Here is a 25,508-nt window from a genome sequence, read left to right as displayed (position 1 = left end):
TCACTTCTACTCGTAGACTCAGACCACTATAGTGTTCAGAGGTTGATATCACTTCTACTCGTAGACTCAGACCACTATAGTGTTCAGAGGTTGATATCACTTCTACTCGTAGACTCAGACCACTATAGTGTTCAGAGGTTGATATCACTTCTACTCGTAGACTCAGACCACTATAGTGTTCAGAGGTTGATATCACTTCTACTCGTAGACTCAGACCACTATAGTGTTCAGAGGTTGATATCACTTCTACTTGTAGACTCAGACCACTATAGTGTTCAGAGGTTGATATCACTTCTACTCGTAGACTCAGACCACTATAGTGTTCAGAGGTTGATATCACTTCTACTCATAGACTCAGACCACTATAGTGTTCAGAGGTTGATATCACTTCTACTTGTAGACTCAGACCACTATAGTGTTCAGAGGTTGATATCACTTCTACTCGTAGGATATAACCATGTCTACAACTCAGACCACTATAGGGAATTCTTTTAGTGGTCTGAGTATCAACACTGCAAGACAGCTGTTATGACAAGGTTATAATCCTACAAGTAGAAGTGATATCAACACAGTAAGATAGCTAGCTATACAGTGTTGACATCACTTCTATTTGTAATTGTTCAGTATTCATTTACCACAAAGTACAGCTATACATACACAATGATGTCCTCTATCATATTGATTTTAATGAAGACTACTTCTCTTCTTGACACATACTTTGTATGGCTGAGGATGGTTGGCAAATATACTGAAGAATCCATCTAATCGATGTGATGCTTTCCCAGGTGTTGCCACAATTGTGAAGTGTTGAAACAAAGAAACAAATAGTAGAAATAGTTGTGCCTTGGCCATACACTCTCCTAAACAGACACGGCGACCTGCTCCAAATGGCATGTAACTAACTGGCTTGGCTTTTAATCGCCTTGTCTCACTGTCAAAGAACCTGTCTGTATAAAAAAGATACAACTTACACACTTTTATATATTAACACAGATATTATTTTTAACTACAGTGTTAATTTTACTTGTTGGTCCCAGCTAAGTACCCTGATGACAGCCCATGAAATATCATTAATATTAATCAGTTAATATTTGCTTGATTCATTCATTAATTTAAGAATAATATGTCCATGCAATAAACACCATATTGTCCTGTCAATGACAGTAATATTTACCTAGTAAATATTACAATAGCGTAACTGATGTGAAAATAACCAAAAAGCACAAAGTTGACAAAACTATTTGACCCTTTGTTACCTGGTCTGAATTCCCTTGGTTCACTCCACTGGCGTTCATCATTATGCAATGCCCACAGGTTAATAATAACACTTGTACCCTGGGGCACTTTGTATCCACCTACAAGTACATTATCAAAATGAAACATAGTGAGTAAAATTGTTTATTTTATGGAGTATTAGAGAGTAAGGAAGGGGGAGGGGTCGTGTCAGGAGAAATCAAACATTGTTAGTCTGACCCATCATACATTAGGGGGAACCTTCCCATCATACATTAGAGGGAACCTTCCCGTCATACATTAGGGGGAACCTTCCCATCATACATTAGGGGGAACCTTCCCATCATACATTAGGGGGAACCTTCCCATCATACATTAGGGAGAACTTTCCCATCATACATTAGGGGGAACCTTCCCATCATACATTAGGGGGAACTTTCCCATCATACATTAGGGGGAACCTTCCCATCATACATTAGGGGGAACCTTCCAATCATACATTAGGGGGAACCTTCCCATCATACATTAGGGGGAACCTTCCCATCATACATTAGGGGGAACCTTCCCATCATACATTAGGGGGAACCTTCCCACCATACATTAGGGTGAACCTTCCCATCATACATTAGGGGGAACCTTCCCATCATACATTAGGGGGAACCTTCCCATCATACATTAGGGGGAACCTTCCCATCATACATTAGGGGGAACTTTCCCACCATACATTAGGGGGAACCTTCCCACCATACATTAGGGGGAACCTTCCCATCATACATTAGGGGGAACCTTCCCACCATACATTAGGGGGAACCTTCCCATCATACATTAGGGTGAACCTTCCCATCATACATTAGGGGGAACCTTCGAATCATACATTAGGGGGAACCTTCCCATCATACATTAGGGGGAACCTTCCCATCATACATTAGGGGGAACTTTCCCATCATACATTAGGGGAACCTTCCCATCATACATTAAGGGGAACCTTCCCATCATACATTAGGGGGAACCTTCCCATCATACATTAGGGGGAACCTTCCCATCATACATTAGGGGGAACCTTCCCATCATACATTAGGGGAACCATCATACGTTAGGGGGAACTTTCCCATCATACGTTAGGGGGAACCTTCCCATCATACGTTAGGGGGAACCTTCCCATCATACATTAGGGGGAACCTTCCCATCATACATTAGGGGAAACCTTCCCATCATACGTTAGGGGGAACCTTCCCATCATACATTAGGGGGAACCTTCCCATCATACATTAGGGTGAACCTTCCCATCATACATTAGGGGGAACTTTCCCATCATACATTAGGGGGAACCTTCCCATCATACATTAGGGGGAACCTTCGAATCATTATTATTATTATTATTATTATTATTTAATTCTTAAAGAACGCACTACACATACGTCTCAGTGCATTGTATGTACACAACAAAGTAAAACATCATACATTAGGTGGAACCTTCCCATCATACATTAGGGTGAACCTTCCCATCATACATTAGGGGGAACCTTCCCATCATACATTAGGGTGAACCTTCCCATCATACATTAGGGGGAACCTTCCCATCATACATTAGGGGGAACCTTCCCATCATACATTAGGGGGAACTTTCCCATCATACATTAGGGGGAACCTTCCCATCATACATTAGGGGGAACCTTCCCATCATACATTAGGGGAAACCTTCGAATCATACATTAGGGGGGACCTTCCCATCATACATTAGGGGGAACCTTCCCATCATACATTAGGGGGAACTTTCCCATCATACATTAGGGGGAACCTTCCCATCATACATTAGGGGGAACCTTCCCATCATACATTAGGGGGAACCTTCCCATCATACATTAGGGGGAACCTTCCCATCATACATTAGGGGGAACCTTCCCATCATACGTTAGGGGGAACTTTCCCATCTTACGTTAGGGGGAACCTTCCCATCATACGTTAGGGGGAACCTTCCCATCATACATTAGGAGGAACCTTCCCATCATACATTAGGGGGAACCTTCCCATCATATATTAGGGGGAACTTTCCCATATTCCATTCTCTAAACAGTGCATTGCCTTCCCTCAATTTCTGTTCTCTTCAACATAATCCTCCCCATGGCCAACTATTTCAATAACTAATTCATTACTGTAACACCTTTAGACATTGTAACCGCATTATAATGTCTTCATTATGATCAGATTTGGTTGTAACATTGATGTCTGACATGTCAGAAAACAATGTCAACTGTGTATGTATGTATGTATGTATGTATGTATGTATGTATGTATGTATGTATGTAACGCATGCACTGTGTGGAATGGAGGTTACGTATGTACCAATAGTAGAAGTAATGCATGCACTGTGTGGAATAGAAGTTACGTTTGCACCAATAGTAGAAGTAATGCATGCACTATGTGGAATGTAGGTTACATAAGTAGCAATAGTAGAAGTAAGGCATGCACTGTGTGGAATGGAGGTTACATACGTACCAATAGTAGAAGTACTGCATGCACTGTGTGGAATGGAAGTTACGTATGTAGCCAATAGTAGAAGTAACGCATGCACTGTGTGGAATGGAAGTTACGTATGTACCAATAGTAGAAGTAATGCATGCACTGTGTGGAATGGAAGTTACGTATGTACCAATAGTAGAAGTAATGCATGCACTGTGTGGAATGGAAGTTACGTATGTAACCAATAGTAGAAGTAATGCATGCACTGTGTGGAATGGAAGTTATGTATGTAACCAATAGTAGAAGTAACGCATGCACTGTGTGGAATGGAAGTTACGTATGTACCAATAGTAGAAGTAATGCATGTACTGTGTGGAATGGAAGTTACGTATGTAACCAATAGTAGAAGTAACGCATGCACTGTGTGGAATGGAAGTTACGTATGTACCAATAGTAGAAGTACTGCATGCACTGTGTGGAATGGAAGTTATGTATGTAACCAATAGTAGAAGTAACGCATGCACTGTGTGGAATGGAAGTTACGTATGTACCAATAGTAGAAGTAATGCATGCACTGTGTGGAATGGAAGTTACGTATGTACCAATAGTAGAAGTAATGCATGCACTGTGTGGAATGGAAGTTACGTATGTAACCAATAGTAGAAGTAATGCATGCACTGTGTGGAATGGAGGTTACGTATATACCAATAGTAGAAGTAATGCATGCACTGTGTGGAATGGAGGTCATGTACGTACCAATAGTAGAAGTAACACGTGCACTGTGTGGAATGGCTAATGGTGCTACCGTCTGTATTCTCATAACTTCATGGATCACTGCTTCACAATAGGGCAGGCTCCCCCGATCACTTAGTTTAGGAGGACGGTCTTGACTGATTACAGCATCAATTTCATTAGCCACATTATCCTGAATATGTGGGTATTCAGCCATATATATTACACACCAATTTAGTGCAATTAGTGATGTATCAATGCCGCCTGTATATAAATAATGAGACGTGAAATGATTAAATACTTTGGAGTTTTGATTTGTTAAAAGAGGTAAAGTAGTTGAAATAATTGCCAATCAAATGTGTCAATAAAGATGCAATATAGCGTAAAACGACCCCTGAGCTGACTATAGAAAGTGTTTTATATTGTAAAAGTGTTTTATATTGTCAAAATGTTAGTAGAGTAAAATAATAGTTACTTTGGAATTTACTGAAATCATATCAATGCCATGTTTCGGTCCGTCTATTTGACCTTGATCACGTAAATTGATAGGTTGTATCTCAGTGGTCTGAGAAAGGATAGGTTGGTTTCCAATTTATTATTCCAAAGTAATTCTATTTTACTGCCCCTTAATTCTACATCATCATTATAGTTCATACCACTGAGATGAATACGATGAAGATAGTACCCAGTATACCTCATACAAACTAGATTTGTTATTTTAGTGACAAGAGGATGGCATTCATGTGATTGCGACCAATGAAGCACAATGATGGCTGATGAATAACTTACATGTAAAAACTATCATTTTCTTTGACAACTGCATCACTGAGTGTCAATTTATTTTATATTTCTTGGTGGTAATTATCCTTCATCATATATCTGTGACTTATACTCTTACAAATTAAATTGTAACACTCTACTATGGCAAGAATCTAAGCATCGTTTGACACTGACAAACTTAAGTCACTACCGACTGAATATTGTAATATCAACCTCCAACTGACACAGTGGACAAGATAAGACTTCTAAAGCCTAGAGTATCAAAAACATCACCACATATAACAATATATCTTGCAGGTAAATACAATATATATATTTTCATTGCAATTAACATGTTTACTGTTTTTCAATCAATGTGTAATCCCGTTCACAATAACGTTATCATACCTCCAAACATATCTGCCAGTGTTTGAACGATATGGGTGTCTGTCACGGAGTCCAATTTACCACCTCTTTTATCTTCAACATCCATTTGGGCATAGAGTAAATGATCCGTTAAATCTTTCAGATTGTCTAGTCAACATAGCAATGAGAAAGAAAAAGAAGACAAATAAAATTATACACACAACTCTCTTGTCCTACAGACATAGTGGAGTTGATAGATTTGCTAAAAAGACTTTGAAACCATGGTGTTGCAACATGTGTTCCTAATTTATTGGTAATCCAAAACTTATTACAGGGGACAAGTAAGTTTGTTTGGCCTGAGTTAGGTCATTACATTTTTTCATCAGTGCCACAAAATGTCTCTGACACGTCCTGTAAAAAAAAAACTATCCCCACCCCACACCCACCACTGATTTTTAGCACTACTGAACCTTCAGTTCAGTCGTGCTATAGGCATGGCAAACCGTCTGTCTGTGTGTGCGTGTGTGTAAACAACTTAAAGTCAAAAACTGCTGGAACGATTGCTTTGATATTTGGTGGTCATGTTACTTCTGGTGTCTAGTTGGGAAATTGTTCAAACGAAAATGATTGCACCATAGATGGTTTTGGGTAAAAAAAAAGGCATTTTTGGTCAAAAACCTTAAACTCCAAAACTACAGGGCAGATTGGCATGAAATTTAGTTTGAACATTCTTAGATGTGAGTAGATTAAGATTTGTTCATGATATGATGATTCCCTTAGTAATATGCAAATTAGGGCTAAAAATGTGACTTTTTGGTCAAAAACCTATAATTCCAAAACTACTGAGCAGATTGGGCTGAAATTTAAGTGGGATGCATCTGTGAGTGTATAGATAAAGAAATATTAAGCATATAATGATCTCATCAGTGATATGCAAATTAGGTGTACAAATGTGAATTTTGGTCAAACATTTATTTCAAAAAGTACTTGGTCAATGAGACTGAAACTTGGTGAGATGTTTCTAGAAGTGTTATTCTGCAGATTTTCTTCAAAATATTTTGACACAATTGGCCCTAGCAACCATGACCACGCCCTTAGCAACAACCGAAGGCAGTATATTTTACTCAAATAACAACATCATCTGGTAGGCAAGTGAGTAAACATTCAAAAATATATGCAAATATCCCTAGCAACCATGACCACGCCCATAGCAACAGCCAAACGATCGGGTATTTCACAAAGATAACAGGGATTAATAGACAATTGAACAAACATTCAAAAAAAGTATTCAAATGTGCCTAGCAACAAGACCGCACCCATAGCAACAGCCCAAATGATCACATATATTGCGAAGATAACAACAGGCATTAATAGACAATTGAATAAACATTACAAAAATGTATGTAAATTTGCCTAGCATCAAGACCACGCCCATAGCAACAGTCAAATAATAACGTATATTGTAAAGATAACAGGAATTTAAATACAAATGAATAAACATTCAATAAATGTATGCAAATGTGGCTAGCAACAAGACCACGCCCATAGCAACAGCCAAATGATCGCGTATATCACAAAGATAGCAACATGGTTGGATAGGCAACTGGATAGTCATTCAGCAAATGAACATCTATTGTTAGCATGGACTAGCATACGGATAAACATTTTTTAAAACTGTACAGTTGTGCTACAACGCTATTGGCAGTATTTTTTCACATGCGGGGTAAATTATCCTGATTCAGATGGTAGATCAAAATCTCGCATGTATAAGATACCTTAAGCCTTAACCATTAGGGATCTTTCAGTAATTAGGAGGTGGGTCACTTTCTTTCAGTAATTAGGTGTGTGTGTGTGTGTGTGTGTGTGTGTGTGTGTGTGTGTGTGTGTGTGTGTGTGTGTGTGTGTGTGTGTGTGTGTGTGTGTGTGTGTGTGTGTGTGTGTGTGTGTGTGTGGATGACTTCACTGCCAGACCGATTGACTTGGTATTTGGTGTGGACATTACTTTTGGTGCTTAGTTGGGAACTTGTTCAAAGCAAAATGTATGTGTCAAAAATGTCATTTTTGGTCAAAACTTAAACTCAGAAACTGCTGGGCAGATTGGTCTGAAATTTGGTGGGAACATTCTTAAGGGTGTGTAAAGTACGATCTCTTCATGACGTAATGATTCCATCAGTAATATGTAAATTAGGGCTAAAAATGTGTCTTTTTGGTCAAAAATCTTTAACTCCAAACTACTGAGCAGATTGGGCTGAAATTTAAGCAGGATACATCCGTGGGTGTATAGATACAGAAATATTAAGCTTATAATGATCTCATCCGTGAAATGCAAATTAGGTGTAAAAATTTGAATTTAGGTCAAAAACTTATATCTCAAAAAGTGCTAGGTCAGTGAAACTGAAATTTGGTGAGATGTTTCTAGAAGTGATATTCTGCAGATTTTGAAAACGTTTGACACAATAACCCTAGGAACCATGACCACGCCAAAATAACAACATCATCTAGTAGGTATACCGGTAAGTGAGTAAACATTAACAAATGTATGTAAATATCCCTAACAACCATGACCACGCCCATAGCAACAACCAAACAATTGTGTATAACACAAAGATAACAACAGGGATTCCTAGCAAGTTAACAAACATTCAAAAAGTGTATGCAAATGTGCCTAGCAACAAGACCACGCCCATTGCAACAGCCAATTTATCGCATATATTGCAAAGATAACAGGCATTAAGAGACAATCAAATAAACATTACAAAAGTATGCAAATGTGGCCAGCAACACGATCACGCCCATAGCAACAGCCATATGATGATGTATATCACAAAATTAACATCAGGTATTCGTATACAAATGAATGACCATTCAAAAAATGTATGCAAATATGTCAAGCAACATGACCACGCCCATAGCAACAGCCAAATGATTGCATATATTGCAAAGATAACAACAGGATAATCATTCAGCAAATGAACACCTATACCTAGTATGGATCAGCAGGTGGATAAATAATTTTAAAAACTGTACAGTTGGGCTACAACACCATTGGCACTATTTTTACAAATCGGTTCTCAGGGAAAGCTATTTTTAAAAATGGGGTAATGGGAGAGTCAACTTTTACTTTGACTCATTGCATTGTGTAACTTTATTTTAGCATCCCACCGCAGCCACCAGTTCTACGTATACATCCCTCTGCTGGCACATTCATTAGGTTATGTACCGTAATAGCAGACTATGTTAATCAAATCGCCGTTGACAACCATGTTGTGAAGCATCAATTGTAATGTGAGGAAAGAAGTGGGTTTCACAGAAGTATTAAAAAGGAAACAGTTTGGTAAGATAGTAGGAATAATGTCGTGGACATGTTGACCATGGTCCCAACCATGTTGGGAATATACTCATCTATAGTCTGGTATTTCTGGCCTTCAACTCAGCCAATGAGATCCATACAATTGATTTCTGTAGTGCCTTCACACAAATTCACTCAGTGGTGGGATGGAAATAACCAATGCCCTCTTAAAAGTTTTAATATTGGTGGCAGCGGTAGGATTCTGGAGCACGCATCCATTTTCATGTCGACAGCATTTCAACCCATGTTTTGAAATATTTCAATGGGGGGGGGGGGTCATCGCAGGGTTGAATCGGGAGAGGATTACTTTTATCCAACAGTCGGACCTGAATTTTCCCAACCATCATCCCATTGTAATTACCAAAAGCTTCCTTAGGTTAATCTCTATATACTAACAACATATAAGATAGGGTTGAAACAGTATCGTAAAGGTATCATGTATCGTGACAGTATAAACAACATCATTACAGCATAAACAGTATCAATAATAATGATAATAATAATAATAATAATAATAATAATAATAATAATAATAATAATAATAATAATAATAATAATAATAATATATGTATTGCCATTGTGCATCATTTAAAAAGAATACACTAGGAAAATGTTGCGATGTCGCTCAGAACAAACAATCTACAATCCATACAAGACAACACCAAAACTACCGACATGAGACAAGAGTAAAACTGTTAAAACTGTTAAAACTGTTAAAACTATGCAGGTTAATTAAAAGATTATCATGACAGTGACTGAACTGCGCGTGGGAAGAAACTGTTGCTAAAACGTACCGACCTGACTTTTAAGGATCGATAGCGGCGGCCAGAAGGGAGCAACTGAAAAAGGTCATTTGCGGGATGCGAACTGTCAGTAGCAATAAGAGAGGCTCTGCGGACAATTCGTTGGTGTTAGAGATTTTCAAGACATGGCAAAACTGTGCCAATTATTTTCGATGCAGTGACCATGATCTTGTTCAGCTTCAATTTATCACTTTTGGATGCGGCTCCAAACCAAACTGTTATCGAAAAAGTTAGTAAACTTTCAATAACTACTCTATAGAATTGAACCATTATACTTTTGTTGATTCCGAACTTTTTTAATTTTTATATCAACACAGTGTAAACATTACCATGACAGTATAAACATTACCATGACAGTATAAACAATACATCATGATAGTATAATGACAGTATAAAAAGTATCATGACAGTATAAACATTACCATGACAGTATAAACATTACCATGACAGTATAAACAGTATCATGATAGTATACCGGTAAACAGTACCGTGACAGTATAATGACAGTATAAACAATATATCATGATAGTATAATGACAGTATAAAAAGTATCATGACAGTATAAACAATATCATGACAGTATAAACAATATATCATGATAGTATAATGACAGTATAAACAATATCATGACAGTGTAAACATTACCATGACAGTATAAACAATATATCGTGACAATGTATAAACATCTAGGCTATGTTTCAATAGTGGCTCATCACATTAGTGTCATCTTAAGAAGTATTACATGAGATTGTTCTTTCTTTTGGTCCATATTTTTATCTCCTATAGCTGTATTTAGTATCTGTCAAACAATCGGTTTTCACACCTAGAAGTTAAGCACCTATGAAAAGTAATTTATAAGTACAGGAGTGCTAACATTTAATGCATAATATGAGCCTCCCGCAAGAACAGGTTTGTAGAATGTGACCAACTCCGATCCCCGATTCCTCCGGCCCTACCCCTGTAAATACTGAAGCCTCCCTTCAAGCATGCAATGGCCAATGTAATCGATAAAGTGGTAACCCCCTCCTTCCCCCAATCTGGGGGGGGGGGGGGTTTATGGGCCCTTTCAATAGCTTTGAACATGTGTACTAGTTTAAAATTTGCCATAATACAGTACATATTTACAAACTGTTTATTTGTTTGTCTGTTTGTTTGTCTGTCTGTCTGTTTGTTTGTCTGTCTGTCTGTCTGTCTGTCTGTCTGTCTGTCTGTCTGTCTGTCTGTCTGTCTGTCTGTCTGTCTGTCTGTCTGTTTGTTTGTTTGTTTGTTTGTTTGTTTGTTTGTTTGTTTGTTTGATTATAAGTCTGTGCCGTACGTCAATCAACTTTTGATTGTTTTTCATTGTTTGTGTTTTTAATTATAAAAGTGAAATATCACCTGGGTCAAAGTTCTCTCTGTGATGATCAAGTTGTCGACGAAGAAATCCAGTGAATTGGTCTGTTAGTTGTTGAATGGTAGCTGGTCCAGGCGTAGGCAGATATTTAGCCCAATGAATGAAATCAGCTAAAAGTCCATTACCCACACCATGCACCATGGCATTTGTTAATTTGATCATGTCTAAGAAATCTTGATCATCCATGGAATATCTGAAGTAACAGTTAAACAGTTAGAATGGCATTACACAAAATAGCATTCAGTGAAACAGTATAGTGTGGAGCATGGGATAAAATCATTAAAAAGGTATATCACTGTGAATCTGCTCAAGAAGGGAGTGCACACTTTTAACTTCCGGGTGGGGTGGGGGAAGGGGGGGGGAGGAGGAAGGATTTTCGAGTGAAAAATAGGGGACATCCAAAATATTCAAGTATTCAAGTTTCATAGCATGCATAGGGGATGCATTAAAGTAATTGATAAAATAATCAGCTCTTTTATGATTAGATTTTTCATCGAAATCAGATGAGTCGCAATTGTGACGGGGTGGGGGGGGGGGAAACAAGAAGTCTTAGTGTGTGGCTAAGTCATAAATACATTTTTAGCACAACTGAACTGATAAGGTTCAGTAGTGCTGTGGATGTGTGTGTGTGTGTGCGTGTGTGTGTGTGTGTGGATGTGTGTGTGTGGATGCGTGTGTGTGTGTGGATGTGTGTGTGTGTGTGGATGTGTGTGTGGATGTGTGTGTGTGTGTGTGTGGATGTGTGTGTGTGGATGCGTGTGTGTGTGTGTGTGTGTGTGTGTGTGACTGATTGCTTTGATATTTGGAAGTCATGTTACTTTGGGTGCCTAGTTTCGAAATTGTTCAAAATGAAAATGATCGCATGAGAGATGTGCCTTTTGGGTCAAAAAATGTGATTTTTGGTCAAAAAACTTAAACTCAAAAACTACTGGGCAGATTTGGCTGAAATTTGGGTGTTTTTACTATGAATTGTTCATGATATGGTGGTCCCATCAGTGATATGCAAATTAGGGCTAAAAATGTGTCTTTTTGGTCAAAAGTCTATAATTCCAAAACCACTGAGCAGATTGGGCTGAAATTTAATGGGGATGCATCTAGGGATGTATGGGGATGCATCTACGAAGAAATATTAAGCATACAATGATTCCATGAGTGATATGCAAATTAGATGTAAAAATGTTCATTTTTGGTCAAAAACTTATATCTCATGAAGTACTTGGTCAATGAGTCTGAAACTTGGTGAAATGTTTCTGAAAGTGTTATTTTGCAGATTTTCTTCAAACATTTTGACAAAATTGGCCCTGGCAACCATGACCACGCCCTTAGCAACAACCAAATGGCAGTATATTTTGGTTAAATAACATCTTCTGGTAGGCAAGTGAGTAAACATTTTTAAAATGTATGCAAATATCTCTAACAACCCTGACAACACCCATAGTAACAGCCAAACTGACGTGTATTTCACAAAGATAACAACAGGGATGAATAGACAATTGAATAAACATTCAAAAAATGTATGTAAATCTGCCTAGACCACGCCCACAGCAACAGCCAAATGATCACGAGAAGGTAAGAACAGGAATTGAAAGACAAATGAATAAACATTCAAAAAATGTATGCAAATGTGCCTAGCAACATGACCACGACCATAGCAACAGCCAAATGATTGCATATATCGCAAAGATAGCAACATGGTTGGATAGGTAACTGGATTCAGCAAATGAACACCTATTGTTAGCATGAACTAGCATATGGATAAACATTTTTAAAAACTGTAAAGTTGTGCTATAACGCCATTGGTGGTATTTTTTTAGAAAGGGGTTACCAAAAAATATGTGCCTTTGGTGAAAATCATCCTCATCTTCAGAAGTTAAAGATGTGCACTCCCTTAAATGAATGTAGTGTAATGTAATGTAGTGTAATGTAATATAATGTAATGTGATGTAATGTAATGTAATGTAATGCAAAGTAATGTAATGTAATGTAATGTGATGCAATGTAATGCAATGTAATGTAATGTAATGCAAAATAATGTAATGTAATGTAATGAATTGTGATGTAAACCATGTAATGTAATGTGATGTAATGTAATATAATGTAATGTAATGTAATGCAAAGTAATGTAATGCAAAGTAATGTAGTGAAATGTAATGTTATGTAATGTAATGTAATGTAATGCAATGTTATGTAATGCAATGTAGTGTAATGTAATGTAATGTAATGTAATGTAATGTAATGTAATGTAATGTAATGTAATGTAATGTGATATAATGTAATGTAATGTAGTGAAATGTAATGTAATGTAATGTACTGAAATATAAGCATACAATAACTAATTTTGATATCCATAGGTAGAGTATCTATTCGGACAGGATCCAATGATACACCTTTACATGCTTCAAGTTTAGTTCTCACTTTTAAGATACATGCTACATTGACAACTTGTTGTCAAATTTGTAGATTTACACAAACTGAACTCACCTGCAATTAAAACACACAGTTGCCATAATGTTACAGATAACCAACATTAACATTGGCTGAATGTCAAAGGCATCGTCACCTTTCATCTCAACGAGTTGTTGAAATTTTGGAAACACGTCTTCTGTGATAAGATTTTCCAATGTCTCACCACTTGCATATGACCTAATTATAAAGAACATGTAATACTATATGTAAAGATTGTTTAAATCAACTAAAAACAGGCTGATTATATATTTTATTGAATATTAATTAAATCTAATAACTGGTAAATAATGGTTGAAACCGATAACAAACCGTCGTTGTAGTAGTAGTAGTAGTAGTAGTAGTAGTAGTAGCAGTAGTAGTGGTGGTGGTAGTAGTAGTAGTAGCAGTAGTAGTAGTAGTAGTAGTAGTAGTAGCAGTAGTAGTAGTAGTAGTAGCAGTAGTAGTGGTGGTAGTAGTAGTAGTAGTAGCAGCAGTAGTAGTAGTAGTAGTAGTAGTAGTAGTAGTAGTAGCAGTAGTAGTGGTGGTGGTAGTAGTAGTAGTAGCAGTAGTAGTAGTAGTAGTAGTAGTAGTAGTAGTAGTAGTAGCAGTAGTAGCAGTAGTAGTGGTGGTAGTAGTAGTAGTAGTAGTAGTAGTAGTAGTAGTAGTAGTAGTAGTAGTAGTAGTAGTAGTTGATGTTGTTGTTGTTGTTGTTGTTGTTGTTGTTGTTGTTGTTGTTGTTGTTGTTGTTGTTGTTGCCCTTTGTGGGAAATTGCTTCGACCCAAAGATGAGAATCTCGTCGATCACGATACTTCTATGATAGTTTCATGAAGTGTAAAGGAATTAAATGAACACAATATGCTGGCTGTACTCTTACAGTCTGAAAGTTAAGATTTTGCTGGAATGTGATTTTGTTAATTTTTGACCAAACTTACTTTGGAAAGAAAACTGACGTGGAAATAGGTACTGACAGAATATGTAATATCTTTCCGTAAACACATCTGAAGAGACTCGCCCCTTTACACAAGCAATATTATAGCAAACTGTTGAACAATTTCATAAAGAAATCGAAAATACCATTTTTAAATCAAAAGTACAAAGAATGATGGAAACAAAACGACACATTACAATTCTCTCCGATGCTAAAGTATGACCAATTGAGAACTTCCCAACCTCGAAAATCCGAGGTTAGTTAATATGCTAAGCTGGTAGAAATGTGTTAATTGGCCTCATCATCTATATCAACAGAAATAAAGAAGTGTCGGGTATTTGCATAATCTTCTTTTCCATCTTTTCATTGTATGCATGGTGCGCTCAGACCACTATAGAAAGTTGTCTTGCTGCTAGACGTTCGGGCTTTCTCCCGACGAAGTTCGCTGTGATGGCGAACGCCCATCCTTGTCGTATTGTAAATTCGGAATACAGTGTTAACACCTGAGGTCTAGCAGCTAGACTAGGACATGAGTAGCTGTGGCCAGATTCATAGCAAGTATTTATAGTAGGAGCACATAAACTTCAAAGGCTTATTTATTCTTTATTGTTTAGTATAATGTCGTAGCGTTATTTTACAAATTGTGACGCGAACTTGGCCGCTTTATAATGAACACGCAGGACAATAGTCACCTTAGCTCTGAAATATGATTTGAGAACTATCTGTCAGCAGTTGTGTCGCAGTTCTCTGAGTACACATTTCCAAACTTTGACCCGTCTTTTTTACACCTGACCCCATGAAGACGCGACATTACACAAATATCCATTATCGGATAAAATCTAATTTTAGACTCTAGGTTAGATGCTTGCTCTGATTCACTTTTTATGATATTATCCTATAAAAAGAAGTCTGTACGTGCGAAGAGTAATATTAGAGTCAAAAGTTCGATTTTGTTGGCGTCTGTCAAATCGCTACCTAGTCTTGCTGCTAGATGTTCGTGCTTTCTTTCGATACTATAGCGAACGAAGTTCGCAGTGAGGGCTTGCCTTGAATGTTCCATCCTCGATAGCGATGTTCGGTCGTGTGTCGTATTGTATCGGAAGAACGCCATGAAAAGAGGCCAATGGTTTGCGTGATGTTGAAAATAAAACGTCCATATGATTATTATATTGAAACGGCTTAGTGAATACACATAACTAGCACTATAAACGGAGATGTGTTCCAACTCAGACTCAGACCACTAATGAATATTTTCAGTGATCTGAGGTTACACAGACAAGGAACACAAAATTGCAGTCCCGTGCTTTTATAATGTTTTGCACTCGCAAATCCGTGATCAAAGAATGTACACTTGCTATTGAATCCAGGATGAATAAAGTTTAAACGTTGTAAACCTTTCTCGAATATATTCTGACAGTGATGTTGAATTTGAGGGAAAATTCTGTTTGACAATAGAATAGACTAGCCAAGATTACTGACTACATAGCTCTTCAATGTAAGTGTGAGCAGTGAAATGAAAACAGCTAGTGTACTTCCCGTTTCTCGGACAAGGCAACATTATATTGCCCTTCACATGCTATTGTTTGTAATCGATAAAACAAAAGGCGTTCTATAGAATATCATATCCCTTCGTCGCTAAAATTAACAGACACGAGAAAATGACGGAAATACAAGTTATCGAACATTCAGGACAAACACCTTTTTCAGTTAGAAAAACTTCCCTTTTTGAAATGGAGATTAGTCCCCAGCATCATTTTCACAAACCTGCGAAGAGGCCTTGATTGACACAACATTGTACAGTCATGGACACAGTCTATCTGAGAGACATTCCTTGCTGTTCACAAATACAGACATTTCTACTAGGCTACATCCATTTCGTAGGGTCTATGATCCATCTCAGACCGGTTGACCACTAGTGGTCTGAGGGTCCATGTCGCCCTTCTTGCATACGGAGTAAGTCGCCTACAAAGAGACAGTTGTGAAACCTGGGCTTACCTGAAATGCTAGTAACTAAAGATTTAACGCATCTGTGTTCAAATATCAGCAATAAATCGACTATTTAGTAATTTTACCTCGCCTTGGCTACAAAAGTACTAGTCCCAGTCCGGAGGACCAGAAATCCCGAAATCACAAGTTCAATCGTAAAATTTATGCCCAAGTGGACGCCCGATCAAATGTGGCGGAGTTTGTAAGGCGGGACTTTGAAATCAGTCGGAACTGGAAAAGTTCCGATTTCGACACTTTTTGTGATCGTACCAGCGACTACTATCGTCAAAAAGATTTAAAATGAGTTCATATTCGACCGATTGCTAATATTTGATAGCTTTATTTAAAAAAAATTATATGTAATTATTTTGTTATTGGTGCGAAAGTATTTTGTTTTCGCACTCGCTATAGGACGGTTACTTTTCGTAGGACGGTGTTGAGCGAAACGCGTGCACCGTCTGCAAGCAGGACTGTGAGCCATGGTACAACATCTGAGCACAGACAAGGAACACAGTTTCTTGTCTGTGATCTGAGGTACAACTACTGACCATTATCGGATTGAGAGGTGTCAACGAGTTCCAGCAAGATGCTTAGTTTAGACAAACAGGTTTTATTTACACATAGCCCCAAAGCATAGGCTGGTGGCGTTATTCACCATATGGGTACAGGTGTAAGAAGGTGCTAAAAGGTGTTACTTTTAGCATCAGCAGAATTGTAATGGATATCGCCTTCCCGTAATATAAAACTGAATATTCTCGGCCTTAGGAAAAACACAGTACCTGTGAAAAGTGACTGATGTGAAGCAGGTTCAGTTAACAGGCAGATTTGTGGTTTTCATGTTATTTCAGACCAAAACGATGTTTTAATAGAATGTCCCCCCAAAAAATTGTGGGGAGGGTGTTCAGCTGCAGTGTGTTATTATGTGCCCCCCCCCACTGGTGGTGAAGGATTTCTGCCCTCCCTCCCACTGAGTTTCAACTTGCCCGCCAGCCCACTAATCACCCAGCATTGTGAATGATTTACCCATGTACGCCCACCAGGAAAACTTTAGTGCTTTCTACTATAGCAACAATTCAGTTACGTAACGGTACACAATGTGCACCCCTCCCCAACATTTCCATAATCCTCTCATGACTTTCAAGCTGCAATTCTTCCTCGTATGCTCCCCTCCCGCTGCCGATCGAAAAATTTGCCCACCCACTAAAGAAATTGCGTAAGAACAGCTTGGTTGATTGTACCTGATGATGTGTGATATCATTAAACAAAGACCAAAATGTGGAAATCACATACTAGTATGTGTATCAACTTACTTGTACAAATCTTACACTATACTAGTTCAAAGTTATTTAAATTGGTACTTATAGCTACGTACGTGCACTACTCCAATTTCATTTTAGATGACCACGAAGATTGCCAATACAGATTGACACGTGATGGATATGACTATACCTTTGATGTAATTTATGTAACTTTCCCCATCATCTCACTTGTAGATATCAATCTCCATACAGCACAACAGTATTGGATCGAGCCTTGATCTTTACCATTTTTGTATATATCTTAGTATTTTGTGTACATAGGACAAATACGCATTAAAGTTCCTTTCAAAGATGATGATGATGATGATGATGATGATGATGATGATGATGGTGGTGGTGGTGGTGGTGGTGGTGGTGGTGGTGGTGGTGGTGGTGGTGGTGATGGTGGTGGTGGTGGTGGTGGTGGTGGTGATGATGATGATGATGATGATGATGATGATGATGATGATGATGATGATGATGATGATGATGATGATGATTTAGTTTTGAATGTAACAGAGAACACGGACAGTGGTACAAGTAGTGAGTCAGATTAGAGTGACACTGATAATGGCAATACTGAAGGTGATGATGATGATGATGATGATGATGATGATGATGACAATGATATCAGGGAATTTTTTTAAGTAACCACATCAGACAGAGTATACACAACATGGAAAGCACGTTTTAGATACTAACTAGATTGTGTATGATTATAAGAGATAGGTCACTAGCCAGTCTTTTACTGTTTGTCACTTTATATGTAGACATATTGCTTTCTAATACAGAGTCAAAATCATTTAATTTGTATGTATACATATAATGGGAATATTGATTAACGTTCAGTATATGCAATTATCATGGGGAGGGTCATGTTTTACAAAATGGGACAAAGGGGAGGGTTACTTTTTACAAATGGAGAATGGGGGAGGGTCACGTTTTACTTAACAGACCATGTGTGATTTCCTCCGCCCCTCCCCCTTCCATAAATATCGAAGGCTCCCTAAGGTCGGTTGGGTTACCAGAAAAAAACCACACCTTTTCCTTAAATCTGGCCTTACCTCATTGCAGAATGACTTATTTTTCTGTGTAATTTCCAGGTTGGTCCAAAGTCGCCAAAAATAATATCTTTGCCACCTTGAGTAAATATATCAACTGAAAAAGTTGAAGACCTCAGAATTAAAATGTAGAAATTGGATGAAGAATGGGTAGAACGTTGTTCACAAAAAAGCACGATGGCGTCAAACATATGTATACTTCTTTGGCATTTTGTTTGTTTGTTTCATTATTTGGGTTGTGTTTATTATCTAATTTATTTATTTATTTGTATATTTATTTGCGTATCATCTTCACTGTGTTCCTAAACACTATAATGCCAGTGAGATTTTAACACATAATGCAAATTGAAGTAATCATCAACTCCTTTCGTCAGAGTATTCTTGTAACAACTTACTGGAATACATATATGGCCTTCCCATAAAGTCATTTTCTTTCTTCAGAAGTGCTTCTTTTACCAATTCTATACTGTTAAGCACTACAATATTATGACTCCCTAGCTTAATGGAGAAAATGTCGCCGTATTTCTTCGCTAGATTCACAAAACTTTTATGTGGATTTCTACCTACACCTGTAAGAAACAAATAAGTACACATATTGGTTAAAGTGGCCATATGGCTCAAAATTAGATGTTTATTTTAATTGATACTTGGAAATACATTGTGAAAGATCGTATATCAAGTTCTTATATGTCCTTGGAAATACAATGTGTGACACGACATATACCAAGTCCATGTTTGTAACTCAATAAACTGCTAAAAACTAAAAAAGTGTGTAAAAAGGCCAAGTAGAACAATATAGTAAAGTTGTTTTATAAATTCAAATTCCCAAACTAAATACCCATTTGTCATCCATATGGCTATTTTAACAACACGCCCCAATAAGCTCATAATTTCAATTGTCACGAAATTGACGTCATTCAAATGACGTCAAATATATAAGTACTATACTTATAAAAATCGTTTTCTCATTATACGAATCATTAACGATTGACCCAGTGTCATAATTTGCTATCCTGATAAATGAGACGTGGGCGTATAGTGCAGTGTGTTAATTTACAAAGCAAAGTACAGGTGAACCTTTAAGTTGGAAAGAACAGTTGCACTCTATGTTTTCCAGTCGAATCTTCTCTAATATTTACTGTGCGGTAACTCTTGATTGTACATCGGGTGATACCTGTAACGTTATGAAAATCCACCCATGGCTAGAAGTCAGAAATTTTCACGAAATCAATTTTTTTTTACATTTTACCCTTACATGTTTTGCATGTTTTTGAAATGATTTTTAAGCACAACTGAACTGATAAGGTTAAGTATGTTAGTAGTGCTAAAGGCATGGTGCGGTGTCAGTCCGTGTGTGTGTGTGTGTGTGTGTGTGTGTGTGTGTGTGTGTGTGTGTGTGTACGCGCGTGCGCGTGTGCGTGTGCGCGCGTGCGCGTGCGCTTGTGCGTGTGCGTGTGCGTGTGCGTGTGCGTGTGCGTGTGTGTGTGTGTGTGTGTAAACATAAACTCAAAAACCGCCAGACCGATTGCCTTGGTATTTTGTGGGGACATTACTTTTGGTGTCTAGTTGGGAAATTGTTCAAAGCAACATGATCACATATGAGATCCATGGTGTCACAAAATGCTTTTACTCCGCCTAGAAATGAAAGGTTATTATTTTATTGAGGCAAAAAAAAATCATCAACTCTTTTATGGGCTATTTCACATCTCAATGTCAATGGCATCAAGATACACTCTGTTTGAGATGATAAAGAGTCTTGTCCATTTATACATGTCTGTCTGTCTGTGGTTGACTTAAACTTAAAGAAACTTTAAAGTCTCCAGTTAGCACAACTGAATTAATGAAGTTCAAGTGTTATAGGCATGGTGTGGTGTCTGTCTGTCTGTCTGTCTGTCTGTCTGTCTGTCTGTCTGTATGTATGTATGTATGTATGTATGTATGTATGTATGTATGTAAGTACGTACGTGTGTGTGTGTGTGTGTGTGTGTGTGTGTGTGTGTGTGTGTGTGTGTGTGTGTGTGTGTGTGTGTGTGTGTGTGTGTGTGTGGATGACTTAAGCTCAAAAAAGCTGCCCAATCGACTGCCTTGGTATTTGCTGGGGACATTACTTTGGAGTTTAGTTGGGAAAAATTATTCATATGAAAATGATCGTGTCAGAGATGTGTGTTTTTGGTCAAACAACTTACACTGAAAAATTACTGGGATCGGTCTGAAATTTGCATTTGCATTACATATTATCTGGAAGTGTATATTGTTGTGGCAAAGCTGAAAGATGTTGTGCGGATGTGCACATGGTAGACTCAAATGTTTATTGTTACATGTACTATTCAGAAAATATAAAGAAATGTCCTTAATTTTGAAAAAATGCGAAGCTCGCATATATTGCCCATCACCAGAAAAATATTGGGTAGGTTGAACAGCTTTTTCATTTTTTCTGGCCTAATGTCGTATCTTTCAAAGCAGTTGCCGAAAAGATATCACATTCAAAGTTTAAAAAAATGGATAGTACTTTCTCAAATAAGTAACACAACAAAATAATCATTTCTTTACCCAACTTCCAAAACTGTTATGGCCTCGTTTATGTCGGAAGCCAAGGTGAACTCAGTGGATTCTCCTTGTCATTATCATTATAATGGAAATTGAAGTTTGGATTTTGATGTCGAAGGTACAGCTCTGTTTACAAATTCAGGGCCATTCTTTCCATAGCAAGTTGTCGCTTCAAAATTAATTGCGGAATAACGCTAGTGTCAGTGTGCAATGAGATAATTATATCAAACAACATTTTAACCAAAGACAACGTCGAACACAATTATTGAAAGAAATATCTTCAAATAGTGGATCTTAAACTGCGTACCTAGTTTAATAGTTTTTCAGGGCCCCCAAATATTCCAAAAAGAGATCTGCCATTTTTATCAGTATGAAATGTTTTAATATAAGGACCAAGATGTAAATGAGATCGAGCGCATCTTCGGAGTCACTGCATGCAGCATAGCAGGCGACCTCACATTGAAGGGGTTTTTTTTGAGTTTCACTCGCTGACATTATAATTGCGACTTGCTATCTTCAAATGAAGGAGACTTTCAAGACTACTGTTACTCGCGGAAAATGCACAGTGCATGTGCGCACTTCATTTGTACTTTCCCACACAAATAATTTTTAATTTGCTGCAAAAAGTTACAATTTTTAACTGGACACATTTTTATTCAAAGTTAAGCCAGCGTACAATAGCGATATAAGATACATATTAGCCAGGAGTCAGTGTACAGTCACTTTAGTGAACTATCCATTTAAATCGCGCATGCTAGGAATCGTCACGTAAATAACGATTTTAATAGAATCGCTATGTATTAAAAAGGTAACATTTTTTACTTTCTTTTTTCCCCAAAATCTCGGGGCGGGGGGCAGCTGCCCCCCTTGCCCCCCCCCCCCAACAGGCTACGGTACTGCAGACAGGTGAACAGAGTTGAGTTTCATGTAAGTAACATTGGTCATAGATTGTACAGATCGGATGAAAGACCCCATGATGGTAGAATGGGTATACGTTGTTGTAGAACTTAATATGATGTTGTATAAGGTTGTCGTGTATACTACGTCTCGTAAATCCATCTATTGCAATTTTTCGATTTCTTCACTTTGTCGAACTAATATTCTTGGCAAACTTTATTGGAGCATGATGTAGTATCAAATTAATAGATGACTTGTGGATAAGGTAAACAACAACAATTCATTGAAAACGGAGCCAAACGATGACTTCTGAATTGAAGATGGTAAAACTACAACCTGATTAAAATACGATTTAGTGGACGCTTATTTATTCTCTAGTAGCATTACCCTTCTTTGACTTGAATTTTCCTTTCGTACATGTTCACGTTTAGGTCTTGTTTTCAGTCGCCTCTCCTAACAAAGGTAATGCCAATGATGAGTATTCGTCCACTACACCGGATTTTTATCAGATTGCTATAACTACTACTTACTGAATACACATCCTAGTAGAGGCAATCCACATGGCCCTGGAGGCATGCCATGGTGACTTGGAGGGAAAGAAATGAAAATGACGACGACAGCGACGAACGTTAGAATTAGTATCCAATATAACACCTGTATCTCATCAAGCCAATGCATTTTCCTGACCACGGAACACACATAAAGACGTTCTGTCACTGTACATGTACATGTGTATGTACTGCAACATAAACTATACTTTCAAGTTATAACCTATAACGCTAATGGTTCATATTAGCTGTTCTACTTAATGTAAGCACACCCCACCATACAATAAGTTGAATATTTGGAAATATGCTAGCACCAACGCTGGACTTTATCTTCAATTAAATGTGAATATAGCATCTTTTGTGTTGAGTTTTATTACAATATCGAATCAAAATTTAATAAGTTAGAAAATCGTATTAATTGCTCTGAAAAATATGCTAGATTTCTTTTATTTAGGCTCCATTTTTCTTTATTATACTTTATTGTATTGTATTGTATTGTATTGTATTGTATTGTATTGTATTGTATTGCATTGCATTGCATTGCATTGCATTGCATTGCATTGCATTGCATTGCATTGCATTGTATTGTATTGTATTGTATTGTAGTGTAGTGTAGTGTATTGTATTGTATTGTATTGTACTGATATCTGGTAACATAGATAAGGTTGCAGTAAAGTTACTATTATTATTTCAAAAATCAATCATCAAACACACGTGACTGGGGAAACGCACGCACACACACATACACACATACACATACACATACACACACAAACAAACAAACACACACACACGTACGTACGTACGTACATACATACATACATAATACATACATACATACATACATACATACATACATACATACGTACGTACGTACGTACGTACGTACGTACATACATACATACATACATACATACATACATACATACATACACACACACATTCATACATACATACATACATACATACATACATACATACATACATACATATATACATACATACATACGCACTTTGGAGACTTCCGTTCTTTTCCATATATCGATGCCATCCACTTATTTATACGGCATGGTTGCCACTTAACAAACGTAAAGCCCTTTTTGTCATGTGATAATGACGCAACTGCTTGGAATATGAATTACTTTGCATTTCATTTAGAAGCGGTTGATTTGGCGTTATTAGAACGTGGAAGATGTGACATTTCACGTTCGCCATTTCTTGTCTATTATACCACAATCAATGATGAAATGGTGAATTACCTTCAAAGCTATAACATTATATCGACATGGACTATTGTAGAAAACCATAAGATTAAATTAGCCATAACACTGTAATTCACCGAGTAAGATGCAATTAGTGGTCTGTGAAGATTAAATAATTACGTTGTATCACAAGTGTTAGACCTCTATATGTGTTATAGTGTTCTGAGATTATACACAGAATGGTGAAAGTACACTAGTCTAATTCTTTCATACAACGCCAACCCAGCTCCCGTCCATAGTACATGATCTGTACCGCCAGAAAGAACAAAGACAATATTTTTGTGGTCATTAATTGAAATGTGACACAAACGTAAATTCAAAAGGCGTCCATTCAGCAAGACTAAGTGCCTTCTCTTTCCGCCGATCATTTACAGGTTACATGTATGTCGTCATTCGACGTATTGATACAGATACAGATACAGGTACAGATAGCAGATAGCAGATACAGATACAGATACAGATACAGATACAGATACAGATACAGATACAGATAGCAGATAGCAGATAGCAGATAGCAGATAGCAAAATAGTTTCTGATAAGTCAGGGCGCCAAGGCTGAAATTTTGAAACGTCTAGCAGCAAGACCGTACGTATTGTAATTTGAAGTACTGTATACCCTACCCTACAACGCAAGTTGATCCGTCACCAAATACTATAACGAAACTAACGAAATTATAAGAAAGGATGAATTCAAAATACGTTCTTGGTCTTCTAATTGCGAAGAAATCTGTGAATTTGCCGACAGAGACGAAATACAGAATGCAAACGTGAATATTCTAGGATTAGACTTAAACGGATTTGGACAAACTTTCATATGCTAAGAAAGTTGATTCACCTATTGTAAGTTGGACAACCACGTTACTAAACGCGAAATAGTGAGAGCCTACTGCAAGTGTTTTTGACCCACTCGGATATCTGTCACCGTAGCTCTGGGTGTATATAAGTATGAGGTTCGACACGTCTCGGCAGGTCGAACCTCGTAGCATATACATCCAGAGCTACTGTCACCGGTACACATAAGGGACCGGTCAGCTTCTCCAGCCTGGGGGGGGGGGCGACAAAAGTCACTACCCCCCCCCATCTGTAAAACCAAAATCAGGCTGACCCCCTATCACTTAATTCTAAAACATGATGACCCCCCCCCCCCATATATAATATTCACATGACAGGTATTTTTTTATCGTGACTCAGTGTGGACTGCTTGACTGTCTTGCATATAAGATCCCGGGTTAGCACTATCATAATTATAATTATTGACTACACAGGGTAAATATATTCCAAAAGGAGTTTAATAGCATCTTGACAGTGAAAGGTAGGGGGAAAGCTTGAGAAGGGAATATGTACATCTGTTATGGGGGTCCTAGGGGTCTCCCCCTAGAAGCCCAGGAGGTTTTTAACTCTGAAAAGTTATTTTTTTGTGACTATTCAGAAATTTCAGAA

General features: G+C 37.7%; 1 protein-coding gene across 1 annotated transcript; it reads right to left on the bottom strand.

Annotated features, from left to right (window-relative positions):
- Positions 1-684: 684 nt before the first annotated feature.
- On the bottom strand, positions 685-22,936 carry LOC144443585 (steroid 17-alpha-hydroxylase/17,20 lyase-like). Its single transcript, XM_078133124.1, has 9 exons — positions 22,789-22,936; positions 19,210-19,383; positions 18,818-18,911; positions 13,577-13,738; positions 11,080-11,288; positions 5,593-5,718; positions 4,450-4,689; positions 1,257-1,355; positions 685-947 (listed from the first exon to the last, which is right to left on the bottom strand). The coding sequence occupies exons 1-9, from the start codon at positions 22,934-22,936 to the stop codon at positions 685-687; spliced, it is 1,515 nt and encodes a 504-aa protein (XP_077989250.1).
- Between the last annotated feature and the right edge of the window lie 2,572 nt (positions 22,937-25,508).

This window comes from Glandiceps talaboti, chromosome 12, assembly GCF_964340395.1.
Source record: "Glandiceps talaboti chromosome 12, keGlaTala1.1, whole genome shotgun sequence".
Classification (NCBI taxonomy): Eukaryota; Metazoa; Hemichordata; class Enteropneusta; family Spengelidae; genus Glandiceps; species Glandiceps talaboti.
Note: the sequence above shows the minus strand (reverse complement) of the source record. Positions and strands in the feature narration are given on the sequence as shown.

Bases quoted from the DNA above. Each gene is read 5' to 3' on its own strand.
- LOC144443585 (XM_078133124.1), bottom strand. From the start codon at position 22,936: ATGCATTGGCTTGATGAGATACAGGTGTTATATTGGATACTAATTCTA. The intron at 18,912-19,209 runs GTAAGTTGTTAC...CAACTTTTTCAG, and splicing joins AAGGCCATATATGTATTCCA to TTGATATATTTACTCAAGGT. The intron at 4,690-5,592 runs GTATGATAACGT...ATTTATATACAG, and splicing joins ACTGGCAGATATGTTTGGAG to GCGGCATTGATACATCACTA.